The 18,378-nt window shown below is 43.3% G+C and overlaps 2 protein-coding genes across 13 annotated transcripts in view; one reads left to right on the top strand and one right to left on the bottom strand.

The window, feature by feature from the left end:
• Positions 1-11,331, top strand: part of dync2i2 (dynein 2 intermediate chain 2) — a 39,482-nt gene extending 28,151 nt beyond the window's left edge. Inside the window, exons 5-8 of the mRNA XM_078550162.1 lie at positions 2,615-2,782; positions 8,278-8,504; positions 9,339-9,496; positions 10,279-11,331. Coding sequence (XP_078406288.1) covers positions 2,615-2,782; positions 8,278-8,504; positions 9,339-9,496; positions 10,279-10,517 — 792 coding nt within the window. The 3' untranslated portion in view covers positions 10,518-11,331. The remainder of the gene's footprint in view (positions 1-2,614; positions 2,783-8,277; positions 8,505-9,338; positions 9,497-10,278) is intronic.
• A 166-nt stretch (positions 11,332-11,497) lies between these two features.
• The window catches only part of sptan1 (spectrin alpha, non-erythrocytic 1), a 114,597-nt gene continuing 107,716 nt past the window's right edge, over positions 11,498-18,378 (bottom strand). For all 12 annotated transcript variants that reach the window (XM_078550152.1, XM_078550153.1, XM_078550155.1 and 9 more), the window contains 4 exons: positions 13,268-13,321; positions 13,031-13,177; positions 12,343-12,490; positions 11,498-12,049 (listed from right to left, as the gene is read on the bottom strand). In XM_078550152.1, the coding sequence (XP_078406278.1) occupies positions 11,924-12,049; positions 12,343-12,490; positions 13,031-13,177; positions 13,268-13,321 (475 nt within the window). In that variant the 3' untranslated portion in view covers positions 11,498-11,923. The remainder of the gene's footprint in view (positions 12,050-12,342; positions 12,491-13,030; positions 13,178-13,267; positions 13,322-18,378) is intronic.

Genomic DNA, 18,378 nt, shown 5'->3' with positions numbered 1-18,378 from the left:
ATTCTCTCAGTTCCTTTACCTCCGTTGCATCTGTTCTGATGATGCCACTTTCAAAAACAGTTCCTCAGACATGTCTTCATTCTTCTTTAACCGAGGTTTTCCACCCACGGTGGTTGACAGAGCCCTCAACCGTGTCCGGCCCATCTCCCACGCATCCGCCCTCACACCTTCCTCTCCCTCCCAGAACCATGATAGGGTCCCCCTTGTCCTCACTTATCACCCCACCAGCCTCCGCAAAGGATCATCCTCCGCCATTTCCGCCAACTCCAGCATGATGCCACCACCAAACACATCTTCCCTTCACCCCCCTGGCGGCATTCCGCAGGGATCGTTCCCTCCGGGACACCCTGGTCCACTCCTCCATCACCCCCTACACCTCAACCCCCTCCCCCGGCACCTTCCCATGCAACCATAGAAGGTGCAACACCTGCCCCTTTACTTCCCCTCTCCTCACTGTCCAAGGGCCCAAACACTCCTTTCAAGTGAAGCAGCATTTCACTTGCACTTCCCTCAATTTAGTCTACTGCATTCGCTGCTCCCAATGCAGTTTCCTCTACATTGGAGATACCAAACGCAGACTGGATGACCACTTTGCGGAACACCTTCAGTCTGTCCGCAAGCATGACCCAGACTTCCCTGTCGCCGTGCTCCACCCTGCTCTCATGCCCACATGTCCGTCTTTGGCCTGCTGCATTGTTCCAGTGAAGCTCAACGCAAACTGGAGGAACAGCACCTCATCTTCCAACTAGGCACTTTACAGCCTTCCGGACTGAATATTGAGTTCAACAATTTTAGATCATGAACTCTCTCCTCCATCCCCACCCCCTTTCCGACCACCCCCTGCCACCCCCTTTTCCAATAATTTATATATATATATTTTTTTCCCACCTATTTCCATTATTTTTAAATGTATTTCCATGTATTGTTTTATCTCTACCTTTTAGCCTATTTCGATCCCTTCCCCCCACCCCACCCCCACTAGGGCTATCTGTACCTTGCTCGTCCTGCTTTCTACCCTTAACGTCACCTATTATCACATTCCTTAGATAATATCACCAGCTTCAACACCTCTTTGTCCTTTTGTCTATGACATCTTTTGGTTATCTCCACCTATCACTGGCCCTCTATCCAGCTCTACCTGTCCCACCCCTCCTTAAACCAGCTTATATTTCACCTCTTTTCTATTTTTCCTTAGTTCTGTTGAAGAGTCATACGGACTCGAAACGTTAACTGTGTTCCTCTCCGCAGATGCTGTCAGACCTGCTGAGTTTTTCCAGGTATTTTTGTTTTTGTTACAGATCTCCCTTTGTTCTTTCCTTCCCCCTCCCTCCTTTACCGCAGCTGTATATTTGCTTAAAACTCTTACATCTCTAACTGCTCCCAGATCTGATAATAGGCCATTGGCTTGAAATTTAACTCTGCTTCCCACCCACAGATACTGCTTGACCTGCTGAGTGCTTTCCAGAATTTTCTGTTTTTATCTATGATTTCCTGCAGTACTTTATGCTTTTGTACAATTCTCTGACCATTCCTTTTAATGGGAGGGAACTTGGAGGAATGGCCCAAGCTGGGGTATGGTTTCATGGGCAGATCTTTGCCACTTCACTGAAATGGTGATCCTGGGACTGGCCCATTATTCGATTCACATCCTCCCCTATTATCCAGTCAGACATTGTGGGCACACCACTTAGCTGATTATTATTTTCCCACACCCCTCCTTCCCCTCCCACAATCTTAATGGCTCCCAGTGGTGGGACTGAGGGTTTGGGGAAAGTGCAAGAATCCAGAAGAAGAGAGCGCAGGGACCAGGCAATGTTGTGGGGCTGGAGTAGGTTATGGAGATAGGATGGACAAGGCCAAGGAGGGATTTGAAAACCAGATGAGAATTTAAAATTGAGGCTTTGTCAGATCATGAGCCTATATAGGTCATGGAGCATAGGGGTGATGGGTGAATGGGACGTGGTACAAGTTAGGAGATGGGCAGCAAATTGCGTGTTCAAGTTTATGGAGGGTGCAACATGCAGGGAGGCATTGGAATTGTCTGAGTCTGGCAGTAACAAAGGTATGGATGGTTTCAGGAGCAGATGGGCTGGGGCACAGTGGAGACCAGTGATCATTTTTAACAGAAAAGCTAAATATTGCAGATGCTGGAAACCTGAAATACAAAACGGAAAAAGCATTTTCTCTCAGGAAGTTAGGCAGCATCTGTGGAAAGAGAAACAGAGTTGACATTTCAGGGTTGTGACCTTTTTATCAAAGTTTCTCTGCTTCCAGTATTTCCAGCATTTTTTGTTTTTATCATTTTTAACACATTGATTATTCCACCTTCCGCCCAGCACAGCCAGTAATTTCCAAAACAAAAACAGAATTACCTGGAAAAACTCAGGTTGACGTTTCGAGTCCTCACGACCCTTCGGCAGAACTGAAGTAATTTCTACCCTGTCGACTTTTGTCACAGAGGGAGACCCTGCCAGCCCTCACTGTCTCGGCTGGAGAACAATCAGCAGCAGGGCATATTGTGAACTTCAGGAGAAGGAAGGAACAAGTTAAACTTTTTCTTTGCTTTCTCTAAATATTTGAGTTTTAAAACAAAACCATGTTTTTTTCAAAACAGGTGCAATGGATCCAGAGTTTGAGCCGCAGTAACCGAATTCATGTTCTGAGCGCAAGCACTGATGGGAAGATTCTGATCTGGCAGATGGATGGGAGAGGCCGGCTGGTACTGCAGGATGGGTTTGCCCTGGTCGTACAGCAGATGCCGCGCAATGTCAAACTACACAAGGTGAACAGCTCTGTAACATGCGTTGGCTTGTCTAATGGAGATTCAGACACTCTTGTAAGGCAGTTAAAAGTATCCCATTGATGTTGATGAGATGTCTGAACTCCACAGCTACATAGAAGCTTGAACTTTTGAATATTTATAGCGTCTTACCTCAACATCAGCTTGCATTTATTAAGGCTATAGGCCCATGCACCATCATGATGGAGGATGTCTGTTGTATAACTGATGAGAGTTGAGACTGCAGTTGCTGGTAGGTATTAGTGCTCGTTATATCTAAGGCTTGGTATCTGTCATTATTGGGTTGCAGAAAAACCAGCAGCTGGTGACTTGTTGCCCACCTCAGTGGGGTATGGTGTGTTTCCATGTGTTGGTTAGGTGGCAGCATTGTCGCACGCTTTATGCTGTTTATGAGAATCTCTTGGTATCTGCTATTTATCTAGTAAGTGTTCAAGCCAATACTTGTCAGTTGGTTATTGATTATTTTCCTAAGGGAAAGGGCGGGTGGAGATGGGATTAAATCTCCCCCAAGATGATATACATGGAGACTGAAGACAACCTCCCTGACCAATGAGGAAATTTGAACCAAGCTGGTGTGCAGCAATCCAGGACACAATTGATGATTAAGCAGTCATCCTGGCTCATTAATGAGAGCTGGAGGTGTAGATTTGTCACTGGGGGCTGAGATGTTACACACTCAACTCCAGATAACCCTAGAAGCCAGAACCTAACTGGGCAAGCAATGGTAAGCTTGTTTTGGTAAAGCTGCACAGCTTCAGATGGTTGAATTCTGCGAACCAAAGCAAATCTCAGTGAAGACTTGGGTCAAACAAGGCTGTGTCATTGCACTAACCCTCTTCTCCATCTTCCTCGCTGCAATATTGCACCTCACCTCTTGCAAATTACCCACAGGCATGGAGATAATTTACAGAACAGATGGGAAGTTGTTCAATCTACATTGCCTTCAATCCAAAACCAAAAGCACTCCCAATGTCAGTTACTGAGCTCAGTATGCAGATGATGTGTGTGTGTCACTCAGAAACTGAGCTCCAGGACATTGTTGACTGCTTCTCTGAAGCATATGAGAAAATGGGCCTTTCACTGAACACCTGGAAAACCAAGGTCATCCCCTCCAGTGTTCCAGTTTAGCTTCTGGCCAACTGAGGAAAAGAGTATTTGATGACCAGGATCTCAAACCTGAGACTCAGATCATGGTATACCGGTCAGCAGTGATCCTCACGCTCCTATATGCTTTGGAGACTTGGACAACCTACAGCAGGCACCTCAAAGCACGAGAAGTATCACCAGCGACGCCTTCTCAAGATCCTCCAAATCTGGTCACAAGAAAGGTGGTCCAACAGCAATTTTCTCTCCCAAGCCAACGTGCCTAACATCGAGGCGCTAATTACTCAAAACCAGCTCTGCTGGGCAGGAAAAGTAGTTTGTATGCCTGACACCAGACTTCCAAAGCAACTGCTCTAGTCAGAACTTGGTTGTGGCAGGAAACCTCCAGGAAGACAGTGGAAATACTTCAGGGATGTCGAGGCGTCGGAGAGAGCGCACAAACCTCTCAACATCTCATCTACCCAGCCCTTCAAGCATCACCTGCCCTGCATGTGGCAGAGTCTGCGGATCGCATGTTGGATTTATCAGAGAGAGCTAAGCTAAAAAGCAAAACCAAATACTGCAGATGCTGCCGATCTGAAAAACAGAAAATGTGAGAAACACTCAGCAGGCCTGGCAGCATTTATGAAGAGAAAAATAAGAGTTAATGTTTCAAGGTTGATGACCTTAGAGATCTTTCTTAGAAAGATCCTTGTGGGATCTTAGAGATTTAACAGTTTTTAAGCATGTACAAACCCAGGGACATGTGTTGTTGGGTGAAAGAGCAAAGGGGATGGTCTGTGATTCTCAAATTCTGTCATTGGCAAGTGGGATGTCTCCCATATCTGACAGCCTACTTTTAGTAGATTTATCTGTAGCTTGTTTGAAGACTGTCCAGTGAGGCAATGGGTTTCTGTGAATACTAACAACTGACTATCCAAGAAGGAACTAATTGCTCCCCTGGTCTTAGTATAAAGTTTGAATTCATTCTGAAACTGTCCCCAATCCAAACTGCAGAGTGGATTATAACTCATCTGCTGAAGTAGCGCCACTAACCACCATTTCTGCATCTGAGCCCGTGTTGCACTAAGCCAGGGAATTATGGACTAAATATGTTGCCGGGAAATTACTAGAACATATAATTAAGGATAAAGTGACTGAACACCTTGATCATTTTCACCGATCGGAAAGAGCCAGCATGAATTTATAAAGGGTCGTGGCTGACCAACTTGATTGAAGTAGTGGACAGGGGGGATGTCTATGGAATTTACTATATGGACTTTTAGAAGGCATTTGATAAAGTTCTGCTTAAGAGTCTTAGCTAAATTGAAGCTCATGGAATCGAATGCAAATTATTGACCTGTTCAGGAAATTGGCTGAACAGCAGGATACAGAGTGTAGGGATAATGGGTAGGTACCCTAATTGGCAGGATGTGACTAGTGGTGTCCCACAAGGATCTGTGTTGGGGCTTCAACTGTTCATCATATTCATTAGGGGGAGTTGGTGGTGTAGTGGTAAAGGTACAGCAATAATCATGAGGGATTTTAGTCTACATATAGACTGGAAAAATCAGATGGGCAAAGGTAGCATAGGTGAGGAGTTCATAGAATGTTCTTGGGATAGTTTCTTAGAACAGTGTTCTGCAGCCAACCAGAGAGCAGACCATACTAGATCTAACATCTGCCATAGAGAAAATGTTAGAAGCTATTATTAAAGATGTTATAACAGGGCACTTAGAAAAATTCAAAGCAATCAGGTAGAGTCAACATGGTTTTGTAAAAGGAAAATCAAGTTTAACCAACTTATTGGAATTCTTTGAAGGAGTCACACGTGCTATGGATAAAGGGGAACCAGTGGATGTACTGTATTTAGATTTCCAGAAGGCATTTGATAAAGCGCCACATCAAAGGTTATTGCAGAAAATAAAAGCTCATGGTGTAGGGGCTAACATATTGGCATGGATAAAAGATTGGCTAGCTAACAGGAAGCAGAGAGTTGGCATAAATGGGTCTTTTTCTGGTTGGCAGGATGTGAAGAGTGGTGTTCCCCAGGGATCAGTGCTGGGGCCTCAACTTTTTACAATTTATATAAATGACATGGATGAAGGGACCGAAGGAATGGTTCCTAAATTTGCGGACGACACAAAGATAGGTAGGAAAGTAAATTCTGAAGAGGATGTAAGGGGGTTACGAAGTGACATGGATAGGGTAAGTGAGTGCAAAGATGTGGCAGATGGAGTATAATGTGGGCAAATGAGAAGCTGTTCATTTTGGCAGGAAGAATAAAAAATAAGCTTATTATCTAAATGGTGAGAGATTGCAGAGCTCTGAGATTGAGGGATCTGGGTGTCCTAGTGCATGAATCACAAAAGGTTAGTATGCAGGTACAGCAGGTAATTAGGAAAGCTAATAGAATGTTATCATTTACTGTGAGGGGAATTGTTTACAAAAGTAGGGAGGTTATGCTTCAGTTGTACAGGACATTTGTAAGATCACATCTGGAGTATTGTGTATAGTACTGGTCTCCTTATTTAAAGAAAGATACGTTAGAAGCAGTTCAGAAAAGGTTTACTAGACTAATACCAGTAATGGGCGGGTTGTCCTATGAGGAAAGGCTGAACAGGTTAGGCTTGTATCCACTGGAATTTAGAAGAGTAAGAGGTGAATTGATTGAAACAAGATCCTGAGGGGTCTTGACAGAGTGGATGTGGAGAGGATGTTTCCTCTTGTGGGAGAATCTAGAACTAGGGGTCACTGTTTAAAGATAAGGGGTCGCTCATTTAGGACAGAGATGAGAATTTTTTTCTGAGGGTTGAGAGTCTTTGGAACACTCTTCCTCGAAAGGCAGTGAAAGCAGAGTCTTTGAATATTTTTAAGGCAGAGCTAGATAGATTCTTGATTAACAAGGGGGTGAAAGGTTAGAGTCATAGAGTTATACAGCACAGAAACAGGCCCTTTGGCCCATCATTATCAGTAGTCAGGAATATGGGGTTGAGATTACATTCAAATCAGCTATGATCTTATTGAATGGCGGAGCAGGATCGAGGGGCCGAGTAGCCTACTCCTGCTAATTTATATGTTCGTATGTCACTGGACTAGTAATCCAGTGGCCCAGGCTAATGTTGTGGGGCCTTGGATTCAAATCCCACCACATTAGCAGGTGGAATCTAAATTTAATTAATAAAATCTGGAATATAAAGCTAGTCTTAGTAACGGTGACTGTAACAGCTATTATCAATTGTAAATTGTTCACTCCATATCCTTTAGCAGAAGGAAATCTGCCATCCTTACCTGGTCTACATATGACTCCAGATCCACAGCAATGTAGTTGAATTTTAACTGCCCTCCGAAATGGCCGAGCAAGCTACTTGGTTCAAGGGCAGTTAGGAATGCACAACAAATGTTGGCTTTGCCAGCAATGTCCACAAAATAAATATTTATGAATGACTTGGATAGCTGGCTATCTACCCCATTAACTAAGTTTGCTGATGACTTAGGCTCTATTGTAAGCAATGTAAATGGAAGCATAAAATTACACAGATTATTGATAGATAAAATGAATGGGTAAAACTGCAGCAAATGGATTTTAATGTAGTCAAATGTGAAGTCATCCACCTAGGACCTAAGAAAGGTAGAACAGGGTACTTTCTGAATGGTAAAAAGCTAGAAACAGTGGTGCCCCAAAGGGACATAACAGAAAGTGCTGGAAAAACTCAGGACTGGCAGCATCTGTGGAGAGAGAAACAGAGTTAATGTTTCGAGTCCAATATAACTCCTCTTCGGAATTGTTTTTCCTGCTTAGATTACACCTGGAGTACTGTAAGCAGTTCGTGGGAAGGATATATTGGCCTTGCTGGGAGTGCAGCATTGATACAGGTATGATAGCTGGATACCACAGGCTAAATTACAGAGATTGTACAAACTAGGATTGTATTCCTTGCAATTTAGAAGGCTGGAGGGTGATTTGATCAAAGTTTTCATGATAAGGGGAACAGATAGGATAGAAAGTGAGAAACTATTTTCACTGGTTGCGGAGTCTAGGATTAGGTGGCATAATCTAATAAGAGCCAAGTCTTTCAGGAGTGAAGGGTGATAAAAGTTGGTAACTTTTTTGCAAGCAGCAATTGATACTAGATGAATTGTTAATTTTAAGCTTGAGATTGATAGATTTTTGTTAGCCAAAGGTATTAAGAAGTATTAGGAATAGGTGGGTATATGGAGTTAAGTCACAGATTAGTTGTGATCTCATTGGATGATAGGGAAGCAAGCTTGAGGTACTTAAGTAACTTCCTCCCGTTCCCATGTTCCTACATCTTGTATGAACGGGAGCCTGTCAGTTGCACACTGTATCTTTTTCTGTTCCATCCTTTTTATGTATCTTAAATCATTCACAGGCTCGTGAGGACACTCTGTTTGGTGTGACGTCTCTTTCTTTCTCTCACCTGGATAAGACCGTGTTCATTGCTGGTGTGGAAGGCGGTTATGTGTTGAAATGTTCAACTGAAGTTCTGACTCGTGCAGCACTGAGCTCTGGCTCTGTTCCATTGAAGGCTCCAGCTCAGTTCACCTTCTCCCCACACTGTGGTCCTGTCCATGCTGTTGACTGCTCGCCATTCCACAGGTCAGTACACAATGAAAGACCGGAAAAGAGCTGGGGCGGGGAGAAAATGGGAAATTCCTCAAAGGTTTCCCTTTAGGTGATCAAAACTAGTCCAGGAGATCTCACGACCCTGAATTCTTTACAGTACCTACCTTTTTAAGGAGATGATCTCTGCTCCAGCAAGAAACAGATCCAGCTGTTCCTTGAAGGAATTCAACAAAACAGCATCCACTGTCTGAGCTGGCCTGTTCTAGAGGTCCACTGTTCCCTTGGGACGACAGAATGAGGGAACCACCTCACCACATCTAACTTAGATCTGGCTTTATATAACTTAGTTGTGAACCCTGGTCCTCAAATTATTCAGACAGTATTGCACTTTTGTTTTTGTGAATTCATTCTCCAGAGGATTGTCTTTGCAGAAATTCTGTAGCGCTTTTCATTAAGATGGGAGAACTCCAGTACAGTACTGAGGAGTGCTGTCCTTTGTTCCTGTAGGGTGGATGTAAAAGATGAAACAGCATTATTTTGAAGAACTGCAGAGTTCTTCCTGGTGTCGTGGACCTATATTTATCCCTCAGCTAACACTACAGACAGATTTTCTGGTCAGTACTCCATTGCTGTTTGTGGGATCTTGGTGTGTGCAAATTGGCTTCCTAATTAATCAATGACTGCTCTTCAAAAATACTTCATTGGCTGTAAAGAACTTTGTGGCATCTGAGTTGTGAAAGACACAATAGAAATGCAAGTCTTTTGTAAACAGGGCCAATCTTACTTCTCTTGCAGCGGGATCGCAAAGCTATGAACAAGAACATGTATTGTCCACTGCATAAATTGTAAATGTAACTCTTCTCACAGGAACCTCTTCCTCACTGCCAGCACTGATGGGCATGTCCACCTTTACTCCATGTTGCAGGCCAAGCCAGTTCTTTCTCTTCAGTTATCTCAAAGTTACCTCTTCAGTGTTAACTGGTCTTCTATCCGACCTCTAGTCTTTGCTGCAGCTACGGGAGACGGTAAGCTGTATTACTGGGTCAAACGTTGAGGTGCTGGGTTTGGGTTCAGTGGGTAAATTTCAAGATAAGCTCCAGATTAAGAACTTCTAGGTTAGTCATATCTGGATTAATCCCAGTGCCACATGATGGACTGGACTGGTGCTATATAAGTGTATGTTTTTCTTTCAAACCAAGCCCTATTTACTTATCGATTAGCCCCTGTGCTCATTGACCTATATTAACTCCTGATCTGGCAATGTCTTGATTTTAAAACGTTCAGCTTATTTTCAAATCCCTCTATGCTCTTGTCCCTTCTGACCTCCTCCAGCCCTACAACTCTCAGATCTCTGCTCTCCTTCAGTTCTAGCCTATTGAACATCCCTGTTGTTCATCACTCCATCATTGGTGGCGGGCTTCCTTCAGCTACCTTGACATTCAATTCTGGAATTCCACCCTAAACTTCTCCATCTCACTCTCCTTGGAAACACTTATTGAAATCTAACTCATGGACCAGGCTTTCAATCACCTGTCCTTGTGGCTTGGTATCAAATTATGTCTGATGACACACCTGTGGGATATTTTAATACACTATATAAATGCAGACTATTGGTGCTTATTTATTAGATAGAGATTTTCCCATAGCACAGACTTAACAGCAGCGGCAATTTACATTGTCTGGTTCGAAATATTAAAATGATTAAGGATGAAACTTTTGTTTGAAATTTCTTAGTACCTGAAATGGTTCATGGAACATTTTTTTGTGTGGAGGGATTTTGAAAAGAACTTTCCTTTTATTCCTACAGGAACTGTGTTAATTTTTGACCTTGGGCAGAGCTCTCTTTGTCCTGTAGTTTCTATTGAGCAGACTGCAGAAAGGAAACCAGTTTACTGTCTGGCATTTAACCTGAAGCAACCTGAGCTTCTTGCAGCTGGTAATGCGGAAGGAAGTGTGAAAATCTGGCAGCTGAGTGCTGAACTGACAAACCAAGGACCAAGGGAAATGACTCTACTTGAGCAGCTTGCTAATGAAGTAGCAGATTGACTGAAGTGTAGCTGGAGGATTTTTCCATTTACCTTCAGTGTTTACAGGTTGTACAGTATAGGCTGATTGTGTACATCAACATTTTTAATTTTTCAAATAAGTCTGTTGAAAGTTTAATGCTAGCATTTCTAAATGTTTTTATTTGCTTAAGAATATTTAAATATTACCCACAAAGTGGAGAGAATGTGGTAGTTGCTACCACAAGGAGTAGCTGAGGCAAATACTAAAGATACATTTAAGGGCAAGCTAGATAAGCATATGAGGGAGAAGGAAAATAAAGGGTTATGCTGATACATAAATGCAGGCATGGACTTGTTGGGCTTATTTGTCTATTTTTGTGCTATATGTTCTATGTAAAGACTAAGGGACCAAAATACATTAGCCCCATTGGTGCATCTCTGCTCCAACTTCAGCTGAAGTACTCTGAGCTGTGACCCTGCAGAAACTGCACCAGGCAAATCTTAAATTGGACTTCTAAATTGGCCTTGTAAGCTGAAGGTACACCTGCCCCTTAATCAAGCCAATAATGTGGATGGAGGTGGGTTAGGGACTCCTTTTATGGTGGAAATCTGTGACCTCTGTCTCCCAGTACTACTTAGCAGGTATGTCCAGTGAGAAGAGGGATATGGGCATTTTGAGTGTTCAGACCAGAGATGTGGTCTGGACCCCTGAATCTACATTTGTGAGGGTCATCCTCCTAATGTAGGTGGTTCATTGGAGGGGAAAAACATTTGTTGAATGGGACAGTAATCCCCACCCAAAATCTTTTACAACATGATTACTTAGTTGCTGCTTGGGGAAGATTTGCCTCCCACTCCAGTACCATGGGTACCCACTCAGGTAACAAGGTGACATTCCCCCAGTCGGGGTGGAGGTCACAATCCTAACATTAAACCATGTAACTTGTTCTGCTGGAAATGTAGGTGTGTTCTCTCTTCAGGGTTACAAGATATAATCAATGCTCGGGTCAGACGAATGTCCTTTTCTCTTCATCTTAGACGTTTATTTTAAAGGATCACACGCTTTAATTGTTGAATAAACATAAGTTGAAATATTTGAACAAGTAATTGTGGAAATTAGGAAGCATTTGTCAGTTTTTCTGCTGCAATACACATTGTTCTAGTGTGATGCATATAGAGGTACAAAGCAGTTACTGGGTCTTCCTGGAATGACAGCAGTATGGAAATCACCCTCAAACTATACAACAAACTCATAGTCCAATTTGAATCAGTAGTGTTTATTAAGCACACTGCATTAACGATTATAGTAGTAAAAAAAATTTCCAAGCAAAGCACAAAAGCAAGCCAATGTACTGAAGTCTGACAGGTCAATTCATAGTTGCACAAAGATTAGACATAGACATGCAGAGCTAATGTTAGCAGATAATGCTTTAATTTTAGGAGCTTCTAGTTCACAAACAGTGATCGTGTGAATTCCACGTAGTCAAAGGCTGAAGGAATCTCTCTGCCTTTGCCGTCCGTGTACGGTTTCATGTGTGAGAGGCAGTAATCAGCCTGTTCCCTCGACAGGTTCTAGAAACAAGGCAGAAGAATTTCAATGTTAGTTTGGTTTACCAGATCATTAGATGATCATTGATGTGTACAAGGAGCTGACAGGAATAGTTTATGATCTGGTTTACAGTGACATTTGACTGTGGTGTCAAAGAGGCACTAGTAGTTAGACCACAGTCATTGCACCTTGCAGTTCACAGGACATGTTGGCAAATTTTTACTCTGCAACTGACCTCCACTCTTCAGTAAGCACTAATTGGTTTGTTTGAGGAAGGGAAAGTTCATGAGTAGCTTAAAAGCAGTCGCTGTATTACCTGATAGAGTTCTTCACGTGTGACAAATGCTTTGCCTTCTGAGCTGAGGGCACGGAAAGCACTCTCAATCTCCTCACTAGACTTAACATTCTCTGTTTCTCTGCTGATCATGAAGGCCATGTATTCCTGTAGTGATACATATCCATCTCTGCAATCCAAATGAAGCAAACATGAACACATGCAAGAAAAACAAAATGCTACCTCAAACTTTTTTTTTAAAAAAAACCATAGCTATAAAAAACTTGAGTGAAAGTGAACTTAGAGGAACTTTCACAGATTTAGCCACCTTGTTATCCAAAAATGGTGAATGATAAATAATCTCTGAAGGTGTTAAGTAATTCTGTTTCAGGCAATCATCCCAATAAAGGTATTAAACATGCTGCTTGTGTACAAGCTTTTAAAAGGTGCAGACCTTTTTCTCGAGCTTCACCTACTTTATCATTATTTACATGAGACTGGACATCAAGTATTGATTCTACCATGGGATGCATCATCAGATCAGACACATTGCTGGTGAAAATCAGGAGTGAGAGAAACTACAGATAATCTTCCTTCCCAAACTATGGCAGATCAAAGCTGGGAATGCATTATCTGCATAGCTCAGATAATCACAGGACAAGCTAGCCAAGCTCATTCAAGTTTAACATCTCATTACACCAGGATTTATTTTATAATAGATTAGTCTCACCGGTTGGGATCAACAGCATCCAGAATGGCCTCAAATTCAGGGTCTGGTTCCCCTTCCTCTACCATTGGCAAATCGTAACCCAATGAACGCAAGCATGATTTGAATTCCTGATGGTTCAGGCGTCCTGATTTGTCTTTGTCGAAGTGCCTTGGGGGAAAGAATAAAGTTAAATATCGTACTATGGCAGCAGAGTGACAATGTACTATACACATTGTTCCATCAAATAAATTCACTTACTTGAACATCATGCTGAATTCTTTAAGAGCTTCCTCTGTTACACCAGTTGTGTTTCTATAAAATTTAAAAAATGAATATTTTCATAAATGTGGAAAATTGCCCAGGTATGTCCTGTACACGAAAAGCAGGACAAATCCAACCCGGCCAGTTACCGACGCAACAGTCTATTCTCGATCATTAGTAAAGTAATGGAAGGGGTCAACAGTGCTATCAAGCAGCACTTACTTAGCAATAACCTGCTCACTGGCACCCAGTTTGTGTTCCGCCAGGGCCACTCAGCTCCTGACCTCATTACAGCCCAGGTTCAAACCTGGACAAAAGAGCTGAACTCCTGAGGTGAGGTGAGAGTGACTGCCTTTAACATCAAGGCTGCATTTGACCAAGTATGGCATCAAAACTGGAGTTAATGGGAATCGGGAAAAAAACCCACCAATTGGAGTTATACCCAGCACAAAGGAAGATGGCTATGGTTGTTGGAGGTCAGTCATCTCAGCTCTAGGACATCACTGCAAGAGTTCCTCAGGGTCGTGTCCTCAGCTCAATCATCTTCAGCTACTTCATCAATGACCTTTCCATCATAAGGTCAGATGTGGGGATGTTCACTGCTGATTGCGCAACGTTCAGCACCATTTGCGACTCCTGAAGCAGTCCATGTCCAAATGCAGCAAGATCTGGACAATATCCAGGCTTGGGCTGACAAGTGGCAAGTAACATTTGTGCAACATAAGTGCCAGGCAATGTCCATCTCCAACAAGAGAGAATCTAATCATTGCCCCATGACATTCAATGGCATTACCATTACTGAATCTTCCACTAACAACATCCTGGGGGTTACCATTGACCAGAAACGAACTGGATTAGCCATATAAATACTGTGGCTACAAGAGCAGGTCAGAGGCTAGGAATCCTGCGACGAATATCTCACCTCCTGACTCCCCAAAGCCTGTCCACCATCTGCAAGGCACAAGTCATGAGTGTGATGGAACACTCCCCATTTGCCTGGATGAGTGCAGCTCCCACAACACTCAAGAAGCTTGACACCATCCAGGACAAAACAGCCCGCTTGATTGGCACCACATCCACAAATATTCACTCCCTCCACCACTGACGCACAGTGGCAGCAACGTGTACCATCTACAGGATGCATTGCAAGAATTTACCAAGGCTCCTTAGACAGCACCTTCCAAACCTACAACCACTATCATCTAGAAAGACAAGGGCAGCAGATACATGGGAACACCACCACCTGAAAGTTCCCCTCTAAGTCACTCACCATCCTGACTCAAATATATTGCCTCTCCTTCACTGTGGCTGGGTCAAAATCCTGGAACTGCCTCCCTAACAGCACTGTGGGTGTACCTACACCACATGGACTGCAGCAGTTCAAGAAGGCAGCTCATCACCACCACCTTCTGAATAAAAATTATACATATAGGTTTTACAAATTTCTGTTCCTGACATGACTATGAATAGAAAATTGGAGCAGTGCAAATGTGGGAGTCTCTGATCTCCAACTTTAAGAGAAACTGACCATGTACAGATTCCCAGTATGTGCTTCTGCTGTGTTAACTCTACACTGAGAACAATATGTAAAATCTACCCTCAATTGTACAGGTGGCACAAAAACAATAGGAATTAAGATAGTACACCAACCAGAAGATAAGTTAGCATATTTCCCAGAATGACACGTCTGGTTGTAGAGCACTAGGCTAACATTTGAGGCTGGATACTGAGGGCAGTCCAACCCATAGGCATTTCCTCCTCACCCACTGGAACTCCAACATGTGGAGCCACTCACTGCTTTTTATTGTAAAATGGAACAACTTAATGGGTATACCTAGATTGGTATTGTGTTAACTAACTTGTACACGGACTTCCAAAGGCACTTGATAAAGTGCCGCATAACAGGCTTGTGAGCAAAGCGGACAGTAGCAGCATGGATATGAAATTGGCGGAGTGACAGGAAACAGGGTAGTGGTGAATGGTTATAAAAACAGAAAACGCTGGAAAAACTCAGCAGGTCTGGCAGCACCTGTCAAGAGGGAAACAGAGTTAATGTTTCAAGACCATGTAACTTCTTCAGAGCTAAAGACTAGAAATGTGATGGATTTAATACTGTTTATAGAGTGGGTGGATCAGGTTGAACAAGATAGGAGGTCAGGGATAGTTAGGGGCTAAGGAGAGATTGACAAAGATGTCATGGACACAAGACAAAGGGTGTGTTAATGGTAGTGGTAAGGAGTAAAGAAGGTGCTGATAGTGGCATAAAGGTAAGATAGCAGAATGTGTTAACAGCAGAACAAGGATCAGTCAGCACTCTTGAAAACAAAACATAAAAACAAGTGACAAATGGGCCTGTAGGAAGAGAGGGGGTTTGGGGAAAATGGATAAAAATGAACAAATAAAATAATAAAATAAATTTTTAAAAACTGGTCAAGATGGAGGAGGTCTGAAGTTGTTGAACTCAATGTTAAGTTCAAGTCCAGCTGTAAAGTGCTATTCAGCTGAGGTGCTGTTCCTCCAGTTTGCGTTGGGCTTCACTGGAACACTGCAGCAGGCCAAGGATGGACAGGTGGGTATGAGAGCTGGATGGTGTGTTGAAATGGCAAGTGAGAGGAAGTTCTGGGTCATGCATGTGGACTGAGCGAAGTGGTTGCAAAGTGGTCACCTAGTCTGCGTTTAGTCTCGCCAATGTAGAGGAGACCGCATTGGGAGCAGCAAATGCACCTCCTTCAATTTGGTCTACTGTAAGTGAAGCACTGCTTCACTGAAAGGAGTGTTTGGGGCCTTGGACGATGAGGGAAGTGGTAAAGGGGCAAGTGTTGAATCCTTCTGCAATTGCATGGGAAGGTGCCGTGGGAAAGGAATGAGTTGGGGATGATAGAGGAGTGGACCAGGGTGTCATGCAGGGAACACTCCCTACGGAATGCTGATGGGGGCGGGGTGGTGAGGCGAAGATGTGTTTGGTGGTGGCATCATGCTGGAGTTGGTGTAAAATGGTGGAGGATGATCCTTTAGATGTGGAGGCTGGTGGGGTGAAAAGTGTGGACAAGGTGGACCCTATCATGGTTTTCGGAGGGAGGGGAAGGGATGAGGGCAGAGATGCAGGAGATGGGCTGGACACAGTTGAGGGCCATGTCAACCACTATTGGGAGGTGTTGGGGGGAACCTTGGTTAAGGAAAATGGAAGACATGTCAGAAGTGCTGTTTTGGAAGGTGAACAGTTGTTTTTCAGACTGGAGGATGATTTATAGTGGAGTTCTGCAGGGTCGGTTTTAAGATCCCTGCTTTTCTTGATATATAGTAATGACCTGCACTTTAATGTAAGGGCACAATTTCAAAATTGGACAATGACAAACCTTGGAAATATTATAAACTGTGAGGAGGACAGTGTTAAACTCCAAGAGGACATAGGCAGGCTGGTGGGATGGGTGGACAAGAGGCAAATGAAATTCAATGTGGAGAATTGTGAAGTGATTTGTTTTAGTAGGAAGAACAGGGAGAGGCGATATAAAATTAAATGGTACAATTCTTAAGTAGGTGCAAGAGTGGAGGGACCTTTGTTTGGGGGGGTATATGTGCACAAATCATTGAAAGTTGAAGGCCAGTTTAAGAAAGCGATTAATAAAAACATATGGAATTCTGGGCTTTACAAATAAGGGCACAGAGCTAAAAAGCAAGACACTTATTATAAACCTGTATAAAACACTAGCTTGACCTCAACTGGAGTATTGGTGTTCAGTTCTTGGAACTGCACTTTTATAAGGGTGTGAAGTCATTAGAGATGATGCAGAAAAGATTCATGACAATGGTTCCAGGGGTGAGGAACTTAGTTATGTGGATAGATAGGAGAAGCTGGGGCTTGTCTCCTTAGAGAAGGTTGAGAGATTTGATAGAACAAGGAAAAAAAAAAGTACAGCACAGGAACAGGCCCTTCGGCCCTCCAAGTCTGCGCCGATCATATTGCCCGTCAACTAAAACATTTTGCACTTCCGGTGTCCATATCCCTCTATTCCCATCCTATTCATGTATTTGTCAAGCTGCCTCTTAAACACCACTATCGTACCTGCTTCCACCACCTCCCTGGCAGCGAATTCCAGACACTCACTACCCTCTGCGTAAAAAAACTTGCCCCGCATATCTCCTTTATAGTCGTCTCCTCTCACCTTAAATCTATGTCCCCTAGTAATCGACTCTTCCACCCTGGGAAAAAGCTTCTGACTATCTACTCTGTCCATGCCACTCATAATTTTGTAAACTTCTATCAAGTCGCCCCTCAATCTCCATCGCTCTAGCGAGAACAATCCGAGTTTCTCCAACCTCTCCTCATAGCTAATAACCTCCAGACCAGGCAGCATCCTGGTAAACCTCCTCCGCACCCTCTCCATATCCTTCTGGTAATGTGGTGACCAGAATTGTACGCAATATTCCAAGTGTGGCCTAACCAAGGTTCTATACAACTGCAACATGACTTCTCAGCTTTTATACTCAATAACCTTGCCGATGAAGGCAAGCATGCCATATGCCTTCCTGACTACCTTATCCACCTGCGTTGCCACTTTCAGTGACCTGTGGACCTGTACACCCAGATCCCTCTGCCCGTCGATGCACTTAAGGGTTCTGCCATTTACTGTATAATTCCTGCCTGTATTAGACCTTTCAAAATGCATTACCTCGCATTTGTCCGGATTAAACTCCATCTGCCATTTCTCCGCCCAAGTCTCCAACCAATCTATATCCTGTTGTATCCTTTGACAATCCTCTTCACTATCTGCAACTCCTCCAACCTTAGTGTCGTCTGCAAACTTACTAATTTTGTGTTCAAAATTATGAGGGGTCTGGGCAAGATTAGATAGGGCAAAATTGTTCCCATTGGCAGAAAGATAGAGAGCTAGGGGCACAGATTTAAAGGTGATTGACAAAAGAAACAATGGTGACATGAGGAAAAAAATGTTATGCAGTCATTGATTAGGATTTGGAATGCACTGCCTGCGAGTGTGGTGGAGGCAGATTATGGCTTTTAAAAGAGAAGAGAAAAACTTGTAAGGCTACAGGGAAAAAGACCAAGGGACTGGGTGAATTGCTCTTACAGAGAGCCAACACAGGCTAAA

The sequence above is a fragment of the Cetorhinus maximus genome, chromosome 10 (assembly GCF_964194155.1).
Source record: "Cetorhinus maximus chromosome 10, sCetMax3.hap1.1, whole genome shotgun sequence".
Taxonomy (NCBI): domain Eukaryota; kingdom Metazoa; phylum Chordata; class Chondrichthyes; order Lamniformes; family Cetorhinidae; genus Cetorhinus; species Cetorhinus maximus.
The sequence above is the reverse complement of the archived record's forward strand: the minus strand, read 5'-3'. Positions and strand labels throughout refer to the sequence as shown.